At 34.7% G+C, this 23,208-nt stretch overlaps 2 protein-coding genes and 1 pseudogene across 2 annotated transcripts; 2 read left to right on the top strand and 1 right to left on the bottom strand.

Annotated features, from left to right (window-relative positions):
* Positions 1-259: 259 nt before the first annotated feature.
* LOC104235794 (bifunctional nitrilase/nitrile hydratase NIT4B) lies at positions 260-7,030 on the bottom strand. Its single transcript, XM_009789617.2, has 5 exons — positions 6,732-7,030; positions 4,128-4,307; positions 3,260-3,553; positions 1,699-1,977; positions 260-668 (listed from the first exon to the last, which is right to left on the bottom strand). The coding sequence occupies exons 1-5, from the start codon at positions 6,871-6,873 to the stop codon at positions 517-519; spliced, it is 1,047 nt and encodes a 348-aa protein (XP_009787919.1). The 5' UTR covers positions 6,874-7,030; the 3' UTR covers positions 260-516.
* A 3,738-nt stretch (positions 7,031-10,768) lies between these two features.
* LOC138882501 (small nucleolar RNA U3) lies at positions 10,769-10,954 on the top strand (annotated as a pseudogene).
* Positions 10,955-19,001: 8,047 nt separating this feature from the next.
* On the top strand, positions 19,002-23,169 carry LOC104235791 (methyl-CpG-binding domain-containing protein 5-like). The gene is made up of 3 exons (XM_009789613.2): positions 19,002-19,537; positions 22,443-22,553; positions 22,652-23,169. Exons 1-3 carry the CDS (start codon positions 19,130-19,132, stop codon positions 22,886-22,888), a joined length of 756 nt encoding a protein of 251 aa, XP_009787915.1. The 5' UTR covers positions 19,002-19,129; the 3' UTR covers positions 22,889-23,169.
* Positions 23,170-23,208: the final 39 nt, after the last annotated feature.

Below are 23,208 nucleotides of genomic sequence, written 5' to 3'. Positions count from 1 at the left end.
TTTTTAAAATAGTGAAAAGTTACTATTAACATTTTGTTATTATAGTAATATAATTTGAGTGCTAAATCAATTAAAACTATTATCTATAAGCGTTAAAATCAATCTTAGTAGAGTTCAAGTAACAATAGCGCGACTTAGGAGAGACTGCTGGTGGCTGTTATTCTGCAATTCTTACTACCATGCTTATCCAACAGGCAAATGAATATACAGAAGTATAGCAGTAAGATTATAGAAAACAAACCAAATGAATCAGGTATCATGAGCAAGGGAGACAACAGGGTAGATTTTCATTGACCAGGATGGAATATCAACAAGTTTCTCATACAAAAAAGACACTGAGTTAGCCAACTGGCAAGTCTCAAGGGATGTACAGCTGATAAAATGACAAACGACTACTATACAACCTTCGCAAAGAGGCGAAAATTTGTCACCTCACATTGAAACAAACAGCCAGGAGTCTCTGACTACTTTGGACGGCTCTGCAACGTACAAGATGCAGATGTAAGCAGGCCCTTGTCATTTGGGAGAGCTCTCTGCTTTACTGGATGTAGAAGTGAAACTAACAGGGCTCACCGCATGATCCCTCACGATCAAGCTAAGAACTTCAGGTCTTGCATAGTGGCCAACCACATCAAAATCAAACTTGGCTCGAGCTATTTCTCCAAGATCTGTTGAAATTGATGGTTAATAAATGCTGAACTATAATTCCTTTTTGTGTGTTTTGTTTTTTCTTGGAGAGGTGGGGGTGGGGGTGGGGTTGGGGGGGGGTAATAAAGTGTGTGCTAGCGACAACAAGCTTCTTAATAGGAGACAGGAGGAGAAGTGAAGTGAAAATACATAATAATGCAAGTCAAACCACGTGTGGATCATGTTGCATGAACTCAGCTATGGATATATATATGTGATAAAGGTGTGAGTATATATATATATCCTGTACAAGTACATACAGTTTGCTAATTTTTAGTATGCTTTAAATAATCTGTATAAAATATCCACACACATGTCACACTCCTCCAAATATGGGTACGTCAAGGCAAATATACGGTCTATGTAACATAATGCGTGAACAAACTCTAACTTGTCTTTTCACTGATCATACCGAATTTAGAAACCAGGGTACAATTGCAGTCAACTGCACTTTGATTATAGTAGGAGTACCAAATGCAGGAAGTGTAACCTGTCTCATGTAGATCAAGCTTCCGATACCACAAAATAGTTAAATTAAGAAATGGTTAGATTGACAGGATTAATTAGAACAACTATCATAAAGGTAGTGCTGCAGGAGCTCCGAGACCTAAATGCAAAACAAGAAACAACGGGGGCACAACCAATATGCATATTGGGGCATAAACACATATATCTAAGATACATGTACCTCATAGCCTCACAATGAAGAAACATTTCTGCCATAATATAACCAATGTTATTCAGCAGAGCAATTCATGAGAAGCATACATGTGACGTGGAGAAGTAACTGGGCAGAGGATTGGTGATAAGTAAAACAAACACCAATCTTTTTTGCATTCTTCTCTTTCTTTTTTCTCTCGGGATGAGAAGACTTCTTGTTTTTCCCCTAGTTTTATAAAGCAGCTGAGGGAATCACTTGTCAACAGCTGATGTATGAGTATGACAATTCCATGCATGGTACATATTTAAAGTCAATTTGAGAATGCAAAATAAGACAGCTAATTGACGTACCTAGATCAGCTGAGATGAGTGCCTCCCCTTCATAATTTGGTCCGGCCAGCACAGCCCCTGATGGCGATATAATTACACTACCACCAGCACAAACAATGGAATCGGGTGTAAGATCTTCTGTGCCGGAAAAAACATATTCAGGTGGAGGGGGATAATCTTTCCTTCGACAGAACTGATTGGCCGATAAAACAAAACAACCACCCTCTAAGGCAATGTGGGTCATTGATGCCTGCCACACATCCCTAGAATCAGCTGTAGGTGCACAATATATCTCAATGCCTGCAAAAGAAAAGAACTTAGAAATTCATTTATTAGGAGCATATTGCAACTATGAACATCCACTTGCTTTCTGTGACATCTCAAGTAATATCCATTTCTCAAAACAAATGTTTTGTTGTGTGACCATCTCATCTAAAAGCTTAATCTATCGGAGAGAATACACTCTTATTTATTTAACTGTCTCTTCAACATGCCCCCTCATGTTTGGGTTTCATTTTTTTCATTGACCAAGCACGTGAAAATTCATTTTTTATAATGGGTGGCGGTGAGACTTGAACCCAGGACCTCTATCTGCTCTAATACCATGTTGAACTATGTGACCATCTCATCTAAAAGCTTAATCTATTAGAGAGAAACACTTTTATTTACTTAATTGTCTCTACAACAAACGGGATAAACCAAGAAATCACATAGGACCCAATATCACTATTCAAAATACAACCTTTTCCCCTTTCTATTCCTAAAAAGACCAAGATTAGTGGCTGAATACATATCTTATTTACACTATCTATCATCAAACTCTCTTATTACTCGTGTAAAATCAAAACAAGCCCCATCTTTTATGACCGATATAACCTGCTGTTTCAGCTTCAAATTCCAGGATAATGGTCCCATCCGTCTACCCCTCTCAACTTAAATCCCGATCTTGGTGCAAAAACCAGGCTTTCAAACTTGTGACGTGCGCCTATACATCCCATATTGTACTACCTTTGCTGTTGAACCAAAGCCAAGGGGGCTCCAAACATGCCATTAAATGACAGCAATCATTTTAAAGGCACATCCACAAAACTAATGATGTATCATTCTTCTGTGGACAGCGACAATGAAATTCAGCTTCATGATCTAAAGTATAAATAAGTATTTGACATTAGAAGACAACTGCTATACCACCCAGCAAAAAGTCTTGCAAAATTCCCCCATAATGTATCCAGTAATAAAGAAGTTTGAAGACATTACAATCAGAAACTGCTGAAGTGTGAATAAACACAGTGAATTACTGATCAAAGTTTATGCCATAATTCTATTATCAGAAGCAGCACCAAGCCAGAAAAGCATCTGATTACCCCAGCACTTCGATGCTTTAAGTGTTCATTACTTTAATAGCACAAATGAAACAACCTCTTTCACAGATGAATTTTATCGCCAAAGATGCAAAGAACTCAGAGATGACTGGCAAGGAAGAGAACGTATAGCTCTTTCTCAAAATCAAAGGGCCCCGAAAAGCTATGATACTAGAAGATAGGAACAGAGGAATATAAGAGATTAGCAACAAATGTCCCACCTTTAGCATACATAGCAGTCCTTAGAAGTGGCATTCTGTTCTCCCAACATATTGCAGCACCTATTTTCCCAAGTGGAGTGTCATAAACTGGAATTGTTGATCCATCCCCAAAACCCCAGATTATCCGCTCCAACGCTGTTGGCATTATCTTCCGATGCTTTCCGAGGTAGTGACCCTGAGAGTCGAAGAAAAGCACAGTGCAATATAGTGTGTATCCATCTCTTTCAATAACACCCATCACCAAGTACACCTTGTATTTTCCAGCCATTGCTGCCAGACGATCAACCTCAGGACCTGCAACCTATAGCTGTAAGAGAGAGAGAGAGAGAGAGAGAGAGAGAGAGATGGGAAGCTTTTGCAATGAAGAAATTAGAAGCTGGGAAGAAAGGTTACAGAAGAGCACAGACAAGCAGCATACATATGTTCAGTGAAATATAAAGAACCTTGTAAGTTTTAGCATGAGCTACCTTAGCTACGACGTCCAGAACGAAAATTTAAATTTCATAATATATTTTTAATCGAGAATTTCATAACATGTTTGTTGGTTCTCTTTATCCCGAATCAACAATTTTTAATTTCCATGTACTGAAATATCAAGCTAAGGTCCTCTTCTCCTTGTGCTGAAGTAAAACTGAATACCTTCAATTTTCTCTAACCCCAATTAACTAGAAAATGGAACTGTGTTATACTGTTAAAACAAAAAAAATAAAAACTTAATCCTACGAATGTGTCACAAAGTATTTATCATTTTCTTAAATACACTTCTTTCTGAAAGTAATCCAGTGAAATATATTCTCGAACCTGGAATATGCTCAACGAAATTTCATGGTAGAGAGTTAATTGGTCAAGAAATCAAAGAGTTTCTGACCTGGCACATCAATGGCAGATGCATGATATTTGCGAAACTCCTCCTTCCCCTTGGCTGTTCGATTCCCAATTGAGACACCAAAAGTTGATCCTCGTGGATAACCACCAATAAATGCTTCAGGAAACACCACCAGCTGAGCACCATAAGAAGCTGCCTCAGCAAGCAGCCTCTCAGCCTTATCTGTAAAAGTGCCAAGCAGTAACTATCCCAATTAGATTTCATTTATAAGTCTCAATTCAAGGAATTAACAAAACCAGGAAACTTTTAGATGAATTTCAAGGTTCCAGCTTCCCACCAGAAGAAACCAGAAATAAAAATTTTAGGAAGTAAACTCAATGTCTTTGGCTCTTTTCTGCCCCATGCACTAAAACAGAACCTTTCCTTTTCATGTGCAACGACAAAGAATAAAGAAGGTAAATAAAACTATAAAAGTAATAATTTGAATTAATATACCAAGACATGATTGATTGAGGATAGGCACACCCCCAACAACATTCAAACTCCGAACTTTTGTACTTCCTGCTGATAGCAACTATACTAAACATGTAATTAAACCTTGCAATAAAACGGATCAGTTCACAGACTCCCTTCGTAACTGGTACTTCAGTATCCTTTATTCTAAATCAACAGAACAACATGGTAAAGCTTGAAGAATATCTCTTTGAAAAGAACTGAACTTTTGCAAGAGAGTAACTTTGAAAGGAACATGATATGAGTTCCCAAGTCAGAACTCTTTTCTTTAATTAAGGACACAAAATTAGTAGGACACCATGGAAGCATTCAAACCATACACTAAATTTTTTAACTCTTTGTTCCATTCTTTTTTGCTTCTCATAGAAGGCTTCTGAAAATAACGCTGACAGTTCTCATCTAAGTCTTCTATGGGGCTTAAGGTTCCAATGGTTAAGTTGCATACGGACACAAGGAGCTGAGACAACAGTGCATAGACTTTGACCAATATCCAAATTATGAGGGTGAAGTACTTCCACAAGTTACTGAAGACATATACGGTTTGGAAGTAAATGAGATTCCACATAGTAAAATAATTGAGCAACCTGCTGAAATAGGTCAGCATGCCTCTGTGATTCCTAGCCTTAAAAAGATGACGAATCTACATCAGATTCACATCCACATGTTAAAGACCCACTAATTGCGCTTAAGGCCCCAGTATATCTTGTTTAGTTTGTACGCCTTTTGTGTATTGACAATACTAAGTAGGAATGTAATTATGAGTAGTGATAATGGTTAAATGGCAATAGAAACATATGGAATCATGTTGTGATGAAGTGAGTGTAGAGGATAATAACATTTGGTTGTCCTCACGCCATACATTCATCCTGAAGTTATTTTCTCCACAATTACAATGAGAACCTTTGCCTAAGTTTCACTTATTGGGGAAATCAATATATCTTTGCCTAAAAATGGAGCTCATTCGCAATTACAATGAGAACCACTGCTGTTACAATCAAATCCAACGGATAACAATGAATAGCTCATTCACATTAAAACATTAGCACTTGATAACGAGGTGATTATTGTTGGTTTTGCATTGCAGTCTCAAAAATATTCTCAACTTAGCTTTTAATTTGAAATGACAGTAGAGCTATATGGAGTGGGTTTCTAATTATCATTGACAGACGCCACTTAATCACTACTCTCTCTCTCTCTCTCTTTCTCTCTATCTCGTTGACAACCTAGAAAGCCATTTCTAATCTCAAAACTAGGTGAATATGGGCTGGCCTGGCTACCCTGCTCCACTTCAATATGAAGCTTGGTTCAACAGGATTCAAACTCATGACATGCACCTACCACACATCCTGTAACGTCGAACCAGCGCCAAGGAGCAACCTGCATCTCCAATCCAAAGAACAGAAATTCTTGTAGTTCCCAAAAGAAAAAAGAGAAAGACAATCCTTTATATCCATAACACTCACAAGGAACAAATTATTGTTCTCAAGCAACAAGACTTGTCTAAGCACTGTATTCCGCTCACAAGGTTTGAATTCCCTCATTAGAAGATGCAAAAGAAAGCAAAAAACTTGAAAGTGCCCATATTATGTGGGGGAAAATGTGAACAGTTGTAGCCCCTAGTAATGCAATAATCTCCCATCTTTCAAGCACAGGTACACTTTGACACAAATAAAGAATTGAAGGCTGAACTACACCTATTTCAAAACCAATTGATAAACAATGACTTGCCATTTAAAATTAATTAAAGGAAACACATTGATGCCAAGATTATCCCACCCCCAAAATCTCCTTAAAACATGTGCCGTAGCGACACTGCATCCAAACACTGTCCACGAAATATAACCATATACTAATCCATTCATCAAGATTAAACCTTTATGGAAAACCCACAAGCCAAATGTTTAAACCAACCAATAAACAAACAAAAACCAATACCAATCATATCAACAACACAAGAAAAAAAACCATCACAAGAAAGAAGCATGAGGTCTCAGGTTCAAATTAGGCAAAAAATACTAGGTGATATCTTCTTGTGTGCCTAAGTTGAGGTGCGAGCAAGCTGATCCCGATACCAGAATTATCAAAAAATAAAAATGGAAAGAACATAGTAGTTAATTTGGAGTAGGGGCTAACCAAGAGTGGCAGGGGTGTCATAGAAGATGGTAGAGGCCTGAACTACAGTGGCACGGACAGTGGGGGTGGAGGAATTATCTCCCATATCCACTTCAGCAAACATAGGGCCTTCATTCACTACTGGGGTTGGGACCAAAGCCATGTTTTCTTAGTTTGCGCTTATTTGATTATCTGATTCTGAATTTGCAGATGCGTTTTGTGTGGATTTTCACTCTTGTCCAAAATCCAAATGCAGATGCTTTTGGCACTGATAAGTGCAAAATTGGCAGCAAGTAAGGCGATTGGTGCATACCCTTTTTGGGAAAGAGATTTCTAGAAATTATATATACTTTATAATCTGTGGTACGGTGATGTGGAAAATATTTTTGAATATTAACAATAATATGATTACTGTTATGATAAAAATCAAAATATGGTGGATGTCTACTCTTCCTCCATGATCTTTCTCTCAAATGGTTAATGACATATTCAATGACATATTTTCTATGTTCAATGACATATTCCATGACATATTTTCTTCACTTTTCATGCCTATATAAAGACCTTGTAATAGATAGAAAAATACACACAATTGAAGAAAAAAATCTCTTCCTTCTCTCTATCTCTATTTCTTGTTCATGTTTTACTAAATTGCTTTTATTTCTTATTCATGTTTTACTAAATTGCTTTTATTTCATAACACGTTATCAGCACGAGTCTCTAACTAATTGTATATATATATATATATCTACAAAAAAAATTCTATATCCGGAAAGATTACAATTAGAAGTCATATATATCATCACATGGTTAAATGTAAAGAGAAATTACATATGGTAAGTAATGAAATGTAAGAAGGTATGATTATCTTATACTTGTCATTCCTTTAAAATCTCATATGCACACAATTTCGTACTACACATGTATTGCATAAGCACATATTAATATTACATCTTTTATATCACATGAATGGAATAAAATTTTCGAAGTTCTATATGTGAAAATCATAGTAGCAGTTAATTGTTGATATGATGCATGTCATGGTAACCAAGGATATTTTATATAAATTGTCTTATGCATATTTATGTGTTAACTATCTTCAATCTGTCCTGCCGCTTTAAACATTTTCTTTTACTTGGATGAATATTTTTTTTTCCTTTTGGATTTTTACACTTGCATATAGTACCAAAAAAAAGGAATAAAAATAAAATAAAATTGGTCATACTGATTAAAAGCATAAATCATATTGAAGAAAACAAGAAATACTTCACATCTTTATCTAGGTTGATTAATTAGTACTTCTTTGATATTTGGAAAACTAACCAGCTATTTGAAAGTATACTTCATAATTTATGGTCGTATCATTTGAAAGCAAACAATGATTAGTATGATTACTAGAAGAGGTATTTTTGAGTATCCATGACCTACTTGATGCTTGCTACTGACTTACCATTTTTAAGTATTTTATATGAATGATGCACAAGCTACAACTGGTAAGTTGTTACCTATAATGTCACTTTTCAGGTAATATAAATGCTGAATTTATGTATTAGTACTATATATATGTTAGGTGTACTTTTGATAAATTTATTCACTAATTGCTTGGTTGAATTGAGTGAAGGAAAGTCATGGCGTTAAATCAAATCCAATAGGTAGGGTATACCCCGAAAACAACAATATTTTTAGAGAGACTCAATAAATATTATGACAATGATTTTATGATCCTTTTAAACTCTTATAGAATTTAGAAGAAATATTCTGACTACAAACGGTTGTATTTCATATAGATGCTACAAATAATTAATAAAGATTTACACTAATTTGAGATTTGTACACTTATTTAAGAAAGCAAATTTGATTTGCTAAGTTGCAAATTAGTTGTGTATAACTTTATTAGCATGTGATTGAAATTAAGGCTTGAGATTAAACTATTATGCCATTGATTGAGGGTAAGACATGGGGATCAAGTCCTGATGCTCCATAATGATAAGAGTTGGGTTTGAGTCCCAATTTATTATGGCCTAACATGCCTTTATATTGGTAAGACATTGGGTTTGAGTCCCAATGTACCATATTGATGATATAATGATGACTAAAGAAAAATAATATATTTTTCATGAAAAGGCATGAAAATTGTCCCATTTGTTCCATTCTTGAAGTGAATGTGATAACAATGCATAATAAGTTTCAATGAAGACAATTGGTTGAACAATGAACGTTGGCATTCCAAATATCAAAATAATAATAATCATCACTATGATTATAAAAGGAGAACAATAAGGGTTCTCAAAATAGTCCTTCAAAATGTGAAGGCAATGCTTACCATCAAATTGGTATGAAAATAATAAAGCACGTCGCTGATTATGATCCATTCCTTGAAGAGAATGTGACTTATGATAAGCATTGAAAATGCATACTCATTCCTAAAGTTGAATGTGGCAATATGTGATAAAAACAATGAATAAAGACATGCAATTCATGATTATATGAATACCACACAACTCACCTCTAAGGGAGGTTTGAGTAAAATAAAGAGAATAAATATTATTGTGTAGTTACATGAATATGTCATTGGTCGCGTACATGTGATATGTCAAATATTATTTTGTCATGCCTTATAAAAGTTATTAAAGGCAAAATTAAAGCAAGAAATGATTTTGCTTATGATGATTTTGACCATGACAATTTATTATGATATAATTTTCTCCGTGAAGGAGACATTTACCATATGAATGGTATGATAAAAGATCTTATAGTACAAAAGTTGTTAAGAACTCCGGAAAAACTAATTTGTTACTACCCGAATGAATAAACTTATTCATGACATTGATATTGTAAAGTCTCAAAAGAAACTTTTTGAGTTTCAAATATATAAGTCAAAGTGATTGGCATATTGAGACTATAAATGAAAGGAAGATTGAATATCTTCATATTTCTATAATCATACCGGGTAAATATGAAAGGTTACCCGATCTTCTTTCTATTTGTACTACACAAATATAAGCATGATGCTGGAATCATATGCCACAAGTAAACTAGAGATTTACTAAAATAAATATTAATTGGCATGACCGGTTGACCATATCGGTTCAATTATGATGCGAAAAATTAATTAAGAATTACATTGACACATATTGAAGAATAGAAGATTCTTCAAGAATTCTTTTGTGCTGCTTATTCTCATGATATACCAGTTAAAGGTTGGGATTGAATCCTTTGATTTCTGGAAGGAATAAAAGGTGATATATATATGGGCTCAGTCACCTGCCATGTGGACCGTTTATATGATTTTAATAGATGCATCTATTTTATGGTCACATGTGCATTTGTTATCAACTTGCAGTTTAGTTTTTGCAAGATTGCTTGCTCAAATTATTAGAGCACAATTACAGAATATAAATTATGATGATTTATCTTAATAATACTGGTTTAAATCCAAGTTGGTTTAGCAGAAATTGTATGCCTCCAATTATAGCTAAATCATTGGTTATGAGAACAAAACTTCCAAAAACAAAATTTGGTATGAGATTTATTATTTAATATACAGCAGCACTTGTACGCATCTAGCCAAGTTATAAAAATTTCTCCCTATCACAATCGGTTCAGGGTCAGGAACCAAATAATTTCTATATAGAAATATGGATGTGCTATATGATTTAATTATGCCACCAAAATGCACAAAGATGAGTTCCCAAAGATGGTTGGGAAATGTGTTGGTGATCCCAACATTAGGGGGAGAAAATGGGCAGCTGAGAAAGTGATACGTGAAATGAATTATTATGAATACATATAGATCCTCGTACAAGAAAATATAAACTTGAAGTTCAAGTGATAATTCATTTACAAATTATTGCCAGACGCATTTGCTGACCCAAAGCTAAATGTCATATTTCAGCTGCTAATGCTCCAAATAGAATAAAGTCCATGAGGGACAGAGTCTATGGCACGCATGAAGTGTAACAGACCAATCGGTTCCAAAGATAAAACTCCTTGAAGAAGGAGAGGGGCAAATATTCAAAATGGTCATAATAAGGAGGCAAGTGCCCTAGAAGAGCACCACAACTCGTACCACTGTATCCTTGAGTTCTAAGGAGACAGGAAACCAAGTCTGGTTGATGAGACATGGCCACTAGACCAGAGCGTGATTAACAGCTCCCACGGCCCTCGGGTCATGGTGTTGTAGATGATCGTTCTCATCCCTTAATTATAGGTGTTGGGATGGTCTAATGGCTGTCTGACAGACTCTTCCAACGTTATCAGCACGAGTCTCTAAACAATTATATATATCTACAAAAAATTTCCTACATCCAGAAAGATTACAATTAGAAGTCATACATATCATCACATGGTTAAATATAAAGAGAAACTACATATGGTAAGTAATGAAATGTAAGAAGGTATGATTATCTTATACTTGTCATTCCTTTAAAATCTCATATGCACACAACTTCGTACTACACCTGTATTGCATAAGCACATATTAATATTACATCTTTTATATCACATGAATGGAATAAAATTTTCGAAGTTCTATATGTGAAAATCATAGTAGCAGTTAATTGTTGATATGATGCATGTCATGGTAACCAAGGATATTTTATATAAATTGTCTTATGCATATTTATGTGTTAACTATCTTCAATCTGTCCTGCCGTTTTTAACATTTTCTTTTACTTGGATGAATATTTTTTTTCTTTTGGATTTTTACACTTGCATATATTACCAAAAAAAGGAATAAAAAATAAAATAAAATTGGTCATACTGATTAAAAGCATAAATCATCTTGAAGAAAACAAGAAATACTTCACATCTTTATCTAGGTTGATTAATTACTTCAAAAGCTATTGAGAAAGTATACTTCATAATTTATGGTCGTATCATTTGAAAGCAAACAATGATTAGTATGACTACTGGAAGAGGTATTTTTGAGTATCCATGACCTACTTGATGCTTGCTACTGACTTACCATTTTTAAGTATTTTATATGAATGATGCACAAGCTACAACTGGTAAGTTGTTACATATTATGTCACTTTTTAGGTAATATAAATGTTGAATTTATGTATTAGTACTATATATGTGTTGTTACCTATATGGTGTACTTTTGATAAATTTATTCACTAATTGCTTGGTTGAATTGAGTGAACGAAAGTCATGGCGTTAAATCAAATCCAATAGGTAGGGTATACCCCGAAAACAACAATATTTTTGAGAGAGACTCAATAAATATTATGACAATGATTTTATGATCCTTTTAAACTCTAATAGAATTTAGAAGAAATATTCTGACTACAAACGATTGTATTTCATATAGATGCTACAAATAATTAATAAAGCTTTACGCTGATTTGAGATTTGTACACTTATTTAAGAAAGCAAATTTGATTTGCTAAGTTGCAAATTAGTTGTGTATAACTTTCTTGGCATGTGATTGAAATTAAGGCTTGAGAATGAATCTCAATATTGTTTAGCCTATTATGCCATTGATTGGGGATAAGACATCTCGATCAAGTCCTGATGCTCCATAATGATAAGAGTTGAGTTTGAGTCCCAATTTATTATGGCCTAACATGCCTTTATATTGGTAAGACATTGGGTTTGAGTCCCAATGTACCATATTGATGATGTAATGATGACTAAAGAAAAATAATATATTTTTCATGAAAAAGGCATGAAAATTGTCCCACTTGATTTGTTTCATTCTTGAAGTGATTGTGATAACAATGCATAATAAGTTTCAATGAAGACAATTGGTTGAACAATGAACGTTGGCATTCCAAATATCAAAATAATAATAATCATCACTATGATTATAAAAGGAGAACAATAAGGGTCCTCAAAATAGTCCTTCAAAATGTGAAGGCAATGCTTACCATCAAATTGGTATGAAAATAATAAAGCACGTCGCTGATTATGATCCATTCCTTGAAGAGAATGTGACTTATGATAAGCATTGAGAATGCAAACCCATTCCTAAAGTTGAATGTGCCAATATGTGATAAAAGCAATGAATAAAGACATGCAATTCATGATTATATGAATACCACACAACTCACCTCTAATGGAGGTTTGAGTAAAATAAAGAGAATAAATATTATTGTGTGGTTACATGAATATGTCATTGGTCGCGTACATGTGATATGCCAAATATTATTTTTCCATGCCTTATAAAAGTTATTAAAGGCAAAATTAAAGCAAGAAATGATTTTGCTTATGATGATTTTGACCATGATAATTTATTATGATATAATTTTCTCCGTGAAGGAGACATTTACCATATGAATGGTATGATAAAAGATCTTGTAGTACAAAAGTTGTTAAGAACTCCGGAAAAACTAATTTGTTACTACCCGGATGAATAAACTTATTCATGACATTGATATTGTAAAGTCTCAAAAGAAACTTTTTGAGTTTCAAATATATAAGTCAAAGTGATTGGCATATTGAGACTATAAATGAAAGGAAGATTGAATATCTTCATATTTCTATAATCATACCGGGTAAATATGAAAGGTTACCCGATCTTCTTTCTATTTGTACTACACAAATATAAGCATGATGCTGGAATCATATGCCACAAGTAAACTAGAGATTTACTAAAATAAATATTAATTGGCATGACCGGTTGACCATATCGGTTCAATTATGATGCGAAAAATTAATTAAGAATTACATTGACACATATTGAAGAATAGAAGATTCTTCAAGAATTCTCTTGTGCTGCTTATTCTCATGATATACCAGTTAAAGGTTGGGATTGAATCCTTTGATTTTTGGAAGGAATAAAAGGTGATATATATATGGGCCCAGTCGCCTGCCATGTGGACCGTTTACTATTATATGATTTTAATAGATGCATCTATTTTATGGTCACATGTGCATTTGTTATCAACTTGCAGTTTGGTTTTTGCAAGATTGCTTGCTCAAATTATTAGAGCACAATTCCAGAATATAAATTATGATGATTTATCTTAATAATACTGGTTTAAATCCAAGTTGGTTTAGCAGAAATTGTATGCCTCCAATTATAGCTAAATCATTGGTTATGAGAACAAAACTTCCAAAAACAAAATTTGGTATGAGATTTATTATTTAATATACAGCAGCACTTGTACGCATCTAGCCAAGTTATAAAAACTTCTCCCTATCACAATCGGTTCAGGGTCAGGAACCAAATAATTTCTATATAGAAATATGGATGTGCTATATGATTTAATTATGCCACCAAAATGCACAAAGATGAGTTCCCAAAGATAGTTGGGAAATGTGTTGGTGATCCCAACATTAGGGGGAGAAAATGGGCAGCTGAGAAAGTGATACGTGAAATGAATTATTATGAATACATATAGATCCTCGTACAAGAAAATATAAACTTGAAGTTCAAGTGATAATTCATTTACAAATTATTGCCAGACGCATTTGCTGACCCAAAGCTAAATGTCATATTTCAGCTGCTAATGCTCCAAATAGAATAAAGTCCATGAGGGACAGAGTCTATGGCACGCATGAAGTGTAACAGACCAATCGGTTCCAAAGATAAAACTCCTTGAAGAAGGAGAGGGGCAAATATTCAAAATGGTCATAATAAGGAGGCAAGTGCTCTAGAAGAGCACCACGACATAACACTTCGTAAGACCTCATGTGAGAGGCTCAGGTACCTGAAAATAATGAAATAAAGAGATCTCAATAAGTTATGTCTTTATTGGGTAATAATGGAACCGACATAAAATGATTGTCGACGATATTGTTAATATAATGTAGCGCTCAATATGATTAATATTGACGAGGATCTTGAGATCAAATCTGTCATGAAATTTGGACGGATAAAAGATTGGCCAAATAAAAAATATGCAATGAAATTGACTTCACTTGAAAAATGTGAAGTTGGACGGATAGTCCAACACCTGAAAGTATAAAGTCAATTGAGGTATAAATGTGTTCTTGTGCGAAAGGTTCAAGTCGATAGACATAAAGACGACTTGTGGCACAAGAAAATTAGTAAATATCCTCACATTGATTATATGGAGACATGTTCTCTTATAGTGGATATAGTCACTTCAGGTTTTAATCTGGCAATATATGAAAAACTTGATATGCGTATAGTGGATATCATTGAAAGATTTAAATTGTCTTGGAGCATATTAAGGTTTCCAAGAAATTTATTAAATAAAGCTTCAAAAATCCTTATACGGATTGAAACAATCAGGGCACATGTGGTATAATCGCCCGAGAGAATACTTGTTGAAAGAAGGGTATAAGAATAATTCAATTTGTCCTTGTGTCCTTATAAAAAGATATGAATTTGAATTTGTTATAATCGCCATGTATGTTGATGATTCAAATATCATTAGAACTCCCGGAGAGCTTCCTAAAGCAGTAGACTGTTTAAAGAATTTGAAATGAAAGATCTTGGAAAGACAAAATTTTGTCTTGGTCTACAAATTGAATATATGAAAGATGAAATTTTTGTCCTTCAATCAACATACACTAAAAAGATTTTAAAGAGCTTCTATGTGGATAAAATACATCCATTAAGTACCCCGATGGTTGTGAGATTACTCGATATAAATAAAGATCCGCTCTGACCTCATGAAAATAATGAAGAGCTTCTTGGTTTGTACTAATAAGGAGGCAAGTGCCCTAGAAGAGCACCACGACATAACACTTCTTAAGACCTCATGGGAGAGGCTCAGGTACCTGAAAATAATAAAATAAAGAGATCTCAATAAGTTATGTCTTTATTGGGTAATAATGGAACCGACATTCAAGATCTTGTCTTTCCAAGATCTTTCATCTCAATAAAGAAATCAAACTGTTTAAAGAATTTGAAATGAAAGATCTTGGAAAGACAAAGATCTTGAATGTCGGTTCCATTATTACCCAATAAAGACATAACTTATTGAGATCTCTTTATTTCATTATTTTCTGGTACCTGAGCCTCTCCCATGAGGTCTTATGAAGTGTTATGTGTTTACATGTGTGGCACTGTCATATCTTGGCGATCGACTAAGCAATCAATCGTGGCTACTTCTTTTAATCATGCTGAGATAATTGCTATTCATGAAGCAAGTCGAGAATGTGTATGGTTGAGGTCTACTATACATCTTATTCGAGACAAATGTGGTTTGAAGTGTGATAAACTACCCAAAGTTTTGTATGAAGAAAATACAACATGCATAGCTCAATTAAAGGGAGGATTCATAAAGGAGTTAGGACAAAGCACATTTCACCTAAATTATTGTTCACACATGATCTTCAAAAGAATGGTGATATTAATGTGCAACAGATCCGTTCAAGTGATAATATGACTGATTTGTTCACCAAATATCTATCGGCGTCAACCTTCAAGAAACTAGTGTACAAGATTGGGATACGAAGGCTCAACAATGTGAACTGATGATCTCATCAGGGGAGTTAATACGCGTTGTACTCTTTTTTCCTTACAAGGTTTTGTCCCATTGGGTTTTCCTTGCAAGGTTTTTAACGAGGCAACCAAAAGTCGTATTTCTAAATATGTGTACTCTTTTTCCTTCATTAGGATTTTTTTCCCATAGGGTTTTTTCCTAATAAGGTTTTAACGAGGCACATTATTTATGGACATCCAAGGGGGAGTGTTATGATAAAAATCAAAATATGGTGGATGTCTACTCTTCCTCCATGATCTTTCTCTCAAATGGTTAATGACATATTCAATGACATATTTTCTATGTTCAATGACATATTCCATGACATATTTTCTTCACTTTTCATGCCTATATAAAGGCCTTGTAATAGATAGAAAAATACACACAATTGAAGAAAAAAATCTCTTCCTTCTCTCTATCTCTATTTCTTGTTCATGTTTTACTAAATTGCTTTTATTTCTTATTCATGTTTTACTAAATTGCTTTTATCTCATAACAATTACTTGCTTTTCTTTCTTTATTTTTTAATTTCTTCATTATGATGTATTGCATAGAGCAATGTTTTTGTTGACTCAAATAATGGGAAGAAGTCCACAAATATGCAGCTCTATCAGAGCTCAACTACAATAATCTACTATGCTCATTATTACTAGTTCTCTTCAAACTCTATAAATATAGGAGTATAATTTACGAAACTTGATCACGCCCAACTATGCCTTATAAAAAGGATACGTGGATGTTGTAAATATAATTAGAGTATTTAGCCCAGTGTCGAACCCACAAGAAATTAACCTATCAATTACTCTCGTTAGACTTACTAAATTCCACGGAATCAACTTCCCAAACGTTGTAAATAACAATTGAGGGTATTTCTACTAACTACGAATGAAAGTAAATAAGCAACTGAAAAGTAACTATGATTAAGTTGTAAACAATTAAGAGAAGGTTCTAAGGTTATGATTTCCCCTATTGATGAAATCTCTTCCGGTTATGTTTCACATAGATTCACCCAATAATCTCTGTCAATCATGAGCACTCTTATTATCGTAAATCTCTCCCGAGTAATCATGACAATTTACTAGACGCACTCTCCCGAGTTACGCTAGCTAGCTTTATTTATTACAGCTCACTCTAGATTGCACTCAAGGCTTCGTTATCCCTAATCTCGCCTTTAAACCCTCGGTTATTGATCCCGCATATACTTTGGGAGTGATGTTGTTCAACAATTACCTAAATATGCAATCTCTCCCGAGTTGTGCACACTAAATAGGCACAGCTAATTGAGGATCCTGTCAATTAACTACAACAAGCGCATAGTTGAACGAATAGAGATTAAACTGGGTAAACTATATTAACATAACAAGAAATTCATCCTTCAATAGGTTTCATCAAAACCCTAGACTAGGGAATTAGCTACTCATGACAAAATAAGATAAAACTACTAAATTATTCATAATGGGTAATTGCAATAATAAAGAGAAGATAGAAGAATTCTAATGTTTTGTTACTCTTCACACACTTATTCTTGCCTCCAAAGTAGTCTAAAAACAAGCTTAAACATGTCTTGGGCGAGCTTCTAAAGTTTATAAGGGTTTGGAACAAGTTTTTCCCGAATTACACTTTGGTCCCCAATTTTCTGGTACGTGAACAGTTCACCGCGGTCGCGGCAAGACCGCGGTGAACGCTGAACATTCTGCCTCAAACACTTGATCTGTCGCGGTTCCACCGCGGTCGCGGTGGATTTCACTCAGTCCATTTTTTGCTTCTTTGTGCTCGGGTACTTCTTGATTTGGGCGTTTTCTTCACATTATTGACTCCAAAACACTCCGTAGTGCTTCCTCACTTAGCTTATTCCCTGCAAAGCAAAAGAACACCAATTAGAGTATTTTGTTATCAATTCGCCAATAAAACATTATAATATTAAGGTGTAAGTATCATCTATATAGCCTAATATCAATACTTCTTAGGAGACTTAATAACAAGATAAGTTGAGTGTTGAGTTGTTGGATTCATCTGTACTCAATACTTCGTTGTGAAATATATATCTTTGTGAAAAAGATATACTAAAATTGTAACCCATAATTTTAAAAATATAATTCATCCAGGATGAGAATCTTAATGCCTCCAGCTTCAAGTGTGTCCAACAAATATAAATTTGTTCGTCAGGCTCTATATTGATGTGTACTAATTCCCCAAGTTGCACATGGAAATGGACACAAATTTTAAGCTAAAATTGGTCAGGTTCTATTCACTTATAATAATAAGATACAAAAAGGAGTGAAACCTGTAATAACTTTCATGTTTTACCTTAAAAGTTATAGTATATACTTTTAATTCTTACAACTGAAGCTTTTTTATTTTTCAAATATGTTTGTCAAAATATGGCCTAATAATTAATGAACTTAGTATAAAAAATTATGATAGATCAAGTTCCATGATCTTTATAAATTTTTCTATGTTTTGGGGGCAAAATACAAACATAATTGTTCTATGTATAATCACTTTGACATTCTAGTTTTTGCAACACTTAGGCATGTTAGTCATTGTCTGGAATTCTAAGGACCGTTTGGTCATAAATTTTGTCAAAATAAATTTTGGTATTATTAGGCAAACACATATTTGATCATAGATTTTATTTATATTTTGGTAAAATCCCAAATACTAAAACCAGTTTAATAGTTGGTTTTGGGCCAAAATATTTACAAACACTAATAATATCCATGTTTTTCCAAAATAAATTTGGAAAATATATTTTAAAAATGTATGTCCAAACATATTTTCATTTTCAAATCAAACTTCTCCCGATTTTTTAAAACAAATTTAGTAACGTACAGCAAAACGCTAGCTAAGTTTCTAAAGTAAAATTTAACCTTATTGTTTTTGAAAAGAAGTTAGAAACAAAATGGCAGATATTTCTAAAGTAAATAAAAAAGGTACTACTGTTTTAGTTGAAGAAGAAGATTACTTATACCCGTAAAGTACGACCAGAAAACTACTGTCAGTCACATTATTCAAATGCTCGACTCGTTCAACGCTTCCCACTCTCCAATGGCCGGAAACGCCGTCTCATCCAACTTCCCGGATTCCGTCAACGTTAACGGCGACTTCCCCGATGATTGTTTACCGCCGGATCCGCTGTTACAGTCCGGCACCTACATCCACGCCGATTCAAACGCAACCGTTGAGAACACACCGGAGAGGAGTCTACTAGATGAACCGCACGTGTCCGATCCAATGCCGGCGGCGGCGGCGACGGAAAGTACGGCGGAGATTCAAACGGTGTCGACTGAGCTGGTAACGCCTAAGCGGCGGCTGAATAAATCGGTGGAGGTAACGTCGGAGAGGCCGAGCTGGTTGCCTGAGAATTGGAAGATTGAAATGAGAGTTCGGACTTCTGGCGCTACAGCTGGATCTACTGATAGAGTAATTCCCCCTCTTATTTTTTATATATAGCTGCTCTCATCTTATGTATTTAATAAAGCAAATCTAGATTTTTACTTCATTCTGCTTTGGAGTTTGAATTAGAATTTATTTCAGAATTCAAAGCATTAAGATTTTTTTTTGTTTTGCAATATTCAGTAGAAGCAGAGAGACTATTGTGTTTTGATTATGATCAGATGATAAGTTGTTACTATTTCACAAGTTTGTCCATAGGTTTGGTGGAAGTTATTGTTTTTTCCTTTTATGATAGTGCATCTACTTCTCTGTTTTCTTTAGATATGATTTACTGTCTGTCATTATTGGTTAGTGAATTCGTATGTTTTATTGGTGTGTTGTTGTGATTAATCTGCCACAAGGTTTTATCATATTTGAGTGATACTGTCGTGTTAGAGCTTGCAGATTAGTGAGAAATGGAGATTACTAATGGATTAAACTGGCAATAAGCAATGGATTAGTTGCCAATTAGCAACAACTAGAGTGATAATTGAATTGCTTGGTAATCCCCCCTTGCTATTTGGAAAAGCTTAATACCAGATTTTGGACAATGATAGGCATCATACTTGGGCCTTGGTTAAGTTTTATAGGGAAAAGATAGTATAAATTTTGTTACTTTGGATTCAAATCTATGATTAGGTACTTCAACAGCGATATCTTTGCAAAACTGAAAGTATTCAAGTGGAAACGCTTATTATATAACATGAAACATTCCTAGCTCTCCTTCAATAAATTTGTACTTTGTGGTGTATTTCAAGCTTTTGTCTGGAATTGTGATGGTCAAAGTTGGGATTTCATCCCTATCTGAACATTCAATCTCCAGTCAAAGCTCTTTTTAGGAAGGGTGATCAGTACTTGATTCACAAAACTTTGCTGCAGTGAGATTGTTAGTGTTATCTGCAGAACAGGAAAACATATCTCTTTGAAGAGTTTTTGGACTTTGATTACTTGGCTATAACTGTGGTGATGAGATGATTTTCCATTGAAGGTGATGAGGGGAGCAAGTATCATACTGACTCTTTGCTTACTTTTCAGACTCTTCTATGGGGCCTATCTCTCGCTCCTTTCTAGGTCAAGTGATTCACATGAGGAAAGGAAAAACCTCTTCCCTGACAAGTGCAATTTGTTATGACAGTAGGACTTTAGGTTTGGAGGACCATATAATGAGATTTTAGATTTCATATATACCAATTAAAAAAGATGAGAGTTTATTTTCCTATGAAAAGAATACTTGTTTTCAAGTGGAAACGGCAAGTAGAAATAGATGGGTTGTGCACATGCTTTAAGCTAAACCTTTTGGCCTTTTAATTTTCAATTTGTTACTTCTTGATTTCCGGAAGAGAAGTGTGACATTGATATGCTTTTGTGAATGATAGTATAGAGAGATTGCATGGTTTGTACTAAATCATACTCCCTTTGGCCAACATTTAGTTTGACTCCATATGGAGGCTAGCCAAATAAATATTAGAGGGGAGATGATAGATATCGTACAAGGATAAAAATCTGACAAAGATATAAATGTCTTATCAAGTGAAAAATATGTAAAAAGCTGTTTGACTTCCTGTGATATGGCAAGATAATATAAGTTGCAGTAAAACTTGAGATTTGCATCTATGATTGAAAACAGTTTCGTTTAGTTTTTGCAAATAAAAAGAACCTAAAAGGAGGGGGGGGGGGGAATTCTTGGCGTTTGATCGAAAAAACATTTTTTTGCAAAAAACTTTCCATGTTTTGGTGTCATTTTCACGGTAATTCAGAGACAGGAGGTCAAGAGGGTAAGATATTTTGCTGACCATCTAGTATGAAACTTTTTCTTAGCCTTTTCCACCAAAATTAAAAGCTACGGAGTAATAACAAACTCCAGGGAACCACAAATAAGTTTTCAATATCTTTAGTTGGTTCTTCTTATCTTATTAGAAAACAAAAGATACCTTTAATAATTCCGATGTCATTTCCTGCTTTTCACCCCAATCAATGGACCAGTTGAACTCTTTAATATAGCCCGTCTAGTCTGATCCCTTTTGTTTTTTGACGAGTGAATCATGAAGCATCTGTGTAAGCAAATATTGTCTTCATAATCATAATTACAACTCTTATAATGAATCATGATCATAACTAACCAGTCTGTTAAGTTTTTTGTACTTTAAACAAACTTCTCGTTTGTTTAATCTGTCTGATGTAAGAGATCCTTCCTATAGCTCCAGTACGGTACTTGTGCATTTAGATAAAGCATGAAACTTTTGCGCTCAGCCCATTGATGTAATGAGAAGGAAATCGAGGTAGAGTAAAGTTCAATTTGATGACCTGGTGTGCTCGAGAAAAAAGAGCAAAAGATGATGTTGTTTTATTGAAGGGCAATCACAGAGACCTTCTGGAAGTATAGGAGGCAATGAAGGTGAAGTGTGTAATCGTTCATCTCCCCTTAATGGGCAGCGTCATCCAAATATCTATACTAGTGAGAGGATGCAAGTACCCTGGGAATAGTCGACGTGTGGCCAAGTTATCCGAGACACCACCGTTACTCCAAAAAGAAATTGAATCTTCCATCTTTTAATGACTGTATGATGTTGCTCGCATCAAGGAAATAATTGCTTGCTTAGGTAACTTGTGTTGTGTGGACAGAACCTCTTCTGCTCTCTCCTCCCTCACTTTGCTCTTCTTTGTAATCTCCTGTGATTTGTCCCTTCATGTTTTGTTGTTTCAGATTCGTTATTTGTGAGAGTTGTATTTCTTGTTTCCCTTCCAGTTGCAGGTGGTGGAAAATTATTGAGTTGGTTTAGTTGAAAATACTACTACATAATACTCTTTCAATTTGCATTCTTATTGTTTAATTGCAGTCGCTGACATAGCATTTGGCCTATGTGTCTAATTATTTGTGCCCTGGATTCTGCAGTACTTTTTTGAACCAGTGTCAGGGCGTAAATTCCGGTCAAAAGTTGAGGTACTTTATTTCCTGGAAACAGGTGGCAAGCGCAAGAAGGGAAACACTGGCAGTGAAGCTACAGTGAGTGAATCAAAACATTGATGACGTACCACTCTTCCCTTTGCCAGAAAGAAACTTACATCTTCATTTGTGTTTTGATGGTACAATTTTTTTTTCAGCCATCTGAAACCTCTAAGAGCCAAAAACAGAAGAAGGGTGGCTCAAAATCCAAGAAAATCACCTCTTTTTACTTCGATTCTGGGAATCCACCACATAGTGTATGCTGGGTTCAAACGGATGGTTTTGCAGATACCTGGGCACCCTCTTGTAACGGTGGCGTGATTCCTGAACGCAGAAGACAAGAATGGGATGCTGTCTTCTCAAGTGTATCCCAGCTACGGCGAGGAAATGTGTAAATTTTTTGTTAGGGAGATAGTAAGCTCTAACTTGCACTAACCAGTTCACACACCTTTCTCCACGTCTATTGTGTGTCAAATCTCATATGAATTGTTCTTACTTCTTGGGTTTTAGTGCAGAGACCGCATAGTTCATAGCTTTTTGTTTGCCAAAGGAGTAGGCAAAAGTTGCTCACCTAAATTATGTTCATGATGTAGTATGGTATGTTCTTGGTCCCTTGATTGCTTAGTTAAACTCTTATTTATTTTGAAATTAGGTTCAAGACCTGCTTTATGAACAACTATTAACCTGTGGATTTTGAGCATTTAGCTAGGACTAG

Source organism: Nicotiana sylvestris, chromosome 11 (genome assembly GCF_000393655.2).
Source record: "Nicotiana sylvestris chromosome 11, ASM39365v2, whole genome shotgun sequence".
NCBI classification, from domain to species: Eukaryota; Viridiplantae; Streptophyta; class Magnoliopsida; order Solanales; family Solanaceae; genus Nicotiana; species Nicotiana sylvestris.
This window is presented reverse-complemented; position numbering and strand designations above follow the sequence as displayed.

Excerpts from the sequence above, each read along its gene's own strand:
- LOC104235794 (XM_009789617.2), bottom strand. The coding sequence starts at position 6,873 with ATGGCTTTGGTCCCAACCCCAGTAGTGAATGAAGGCCCTATGTTTGCT. Across the intron at positions 3,554-4,127 it reads ATCTGCCATTGATGTGCCAG|GTCCTGAGGTTGATCGTCTG; the intron begins GTCAGAAACTCT and ends TATAGGTTGCAG. Across the intron at positions 669-1,698 it reads ACTCATCTCAGCTGATCTAG|ATCTTGGAGAAATAGCTCGA; the intron begins GTACGTCAATTA and ends CAATTTCAACAG.
- LOC104235791 (XM_009789613.2), top strand. The coding sequence starts at position 19,130 with ATGCTCGACTCGTTCAACGCTTCCCACTCTCCAATGGCCGGAAACGCC. Across the intron at positions 19,538-22,442 it reads CAGCTGGATCTACTGATAGA|TACTTTTTTGAACCAGTGTC; the intron begins GTAATTCCCCCT and ends TGGATTCTGCAG. Across the intron at positions 22,554-22,651 it reads ACACTGGCAGTGAAGCTACA|CCATCTGAAACCTCTAAGAG; the intron begins GTGAGTGAATCA and ends TTTTTTTTTCAG.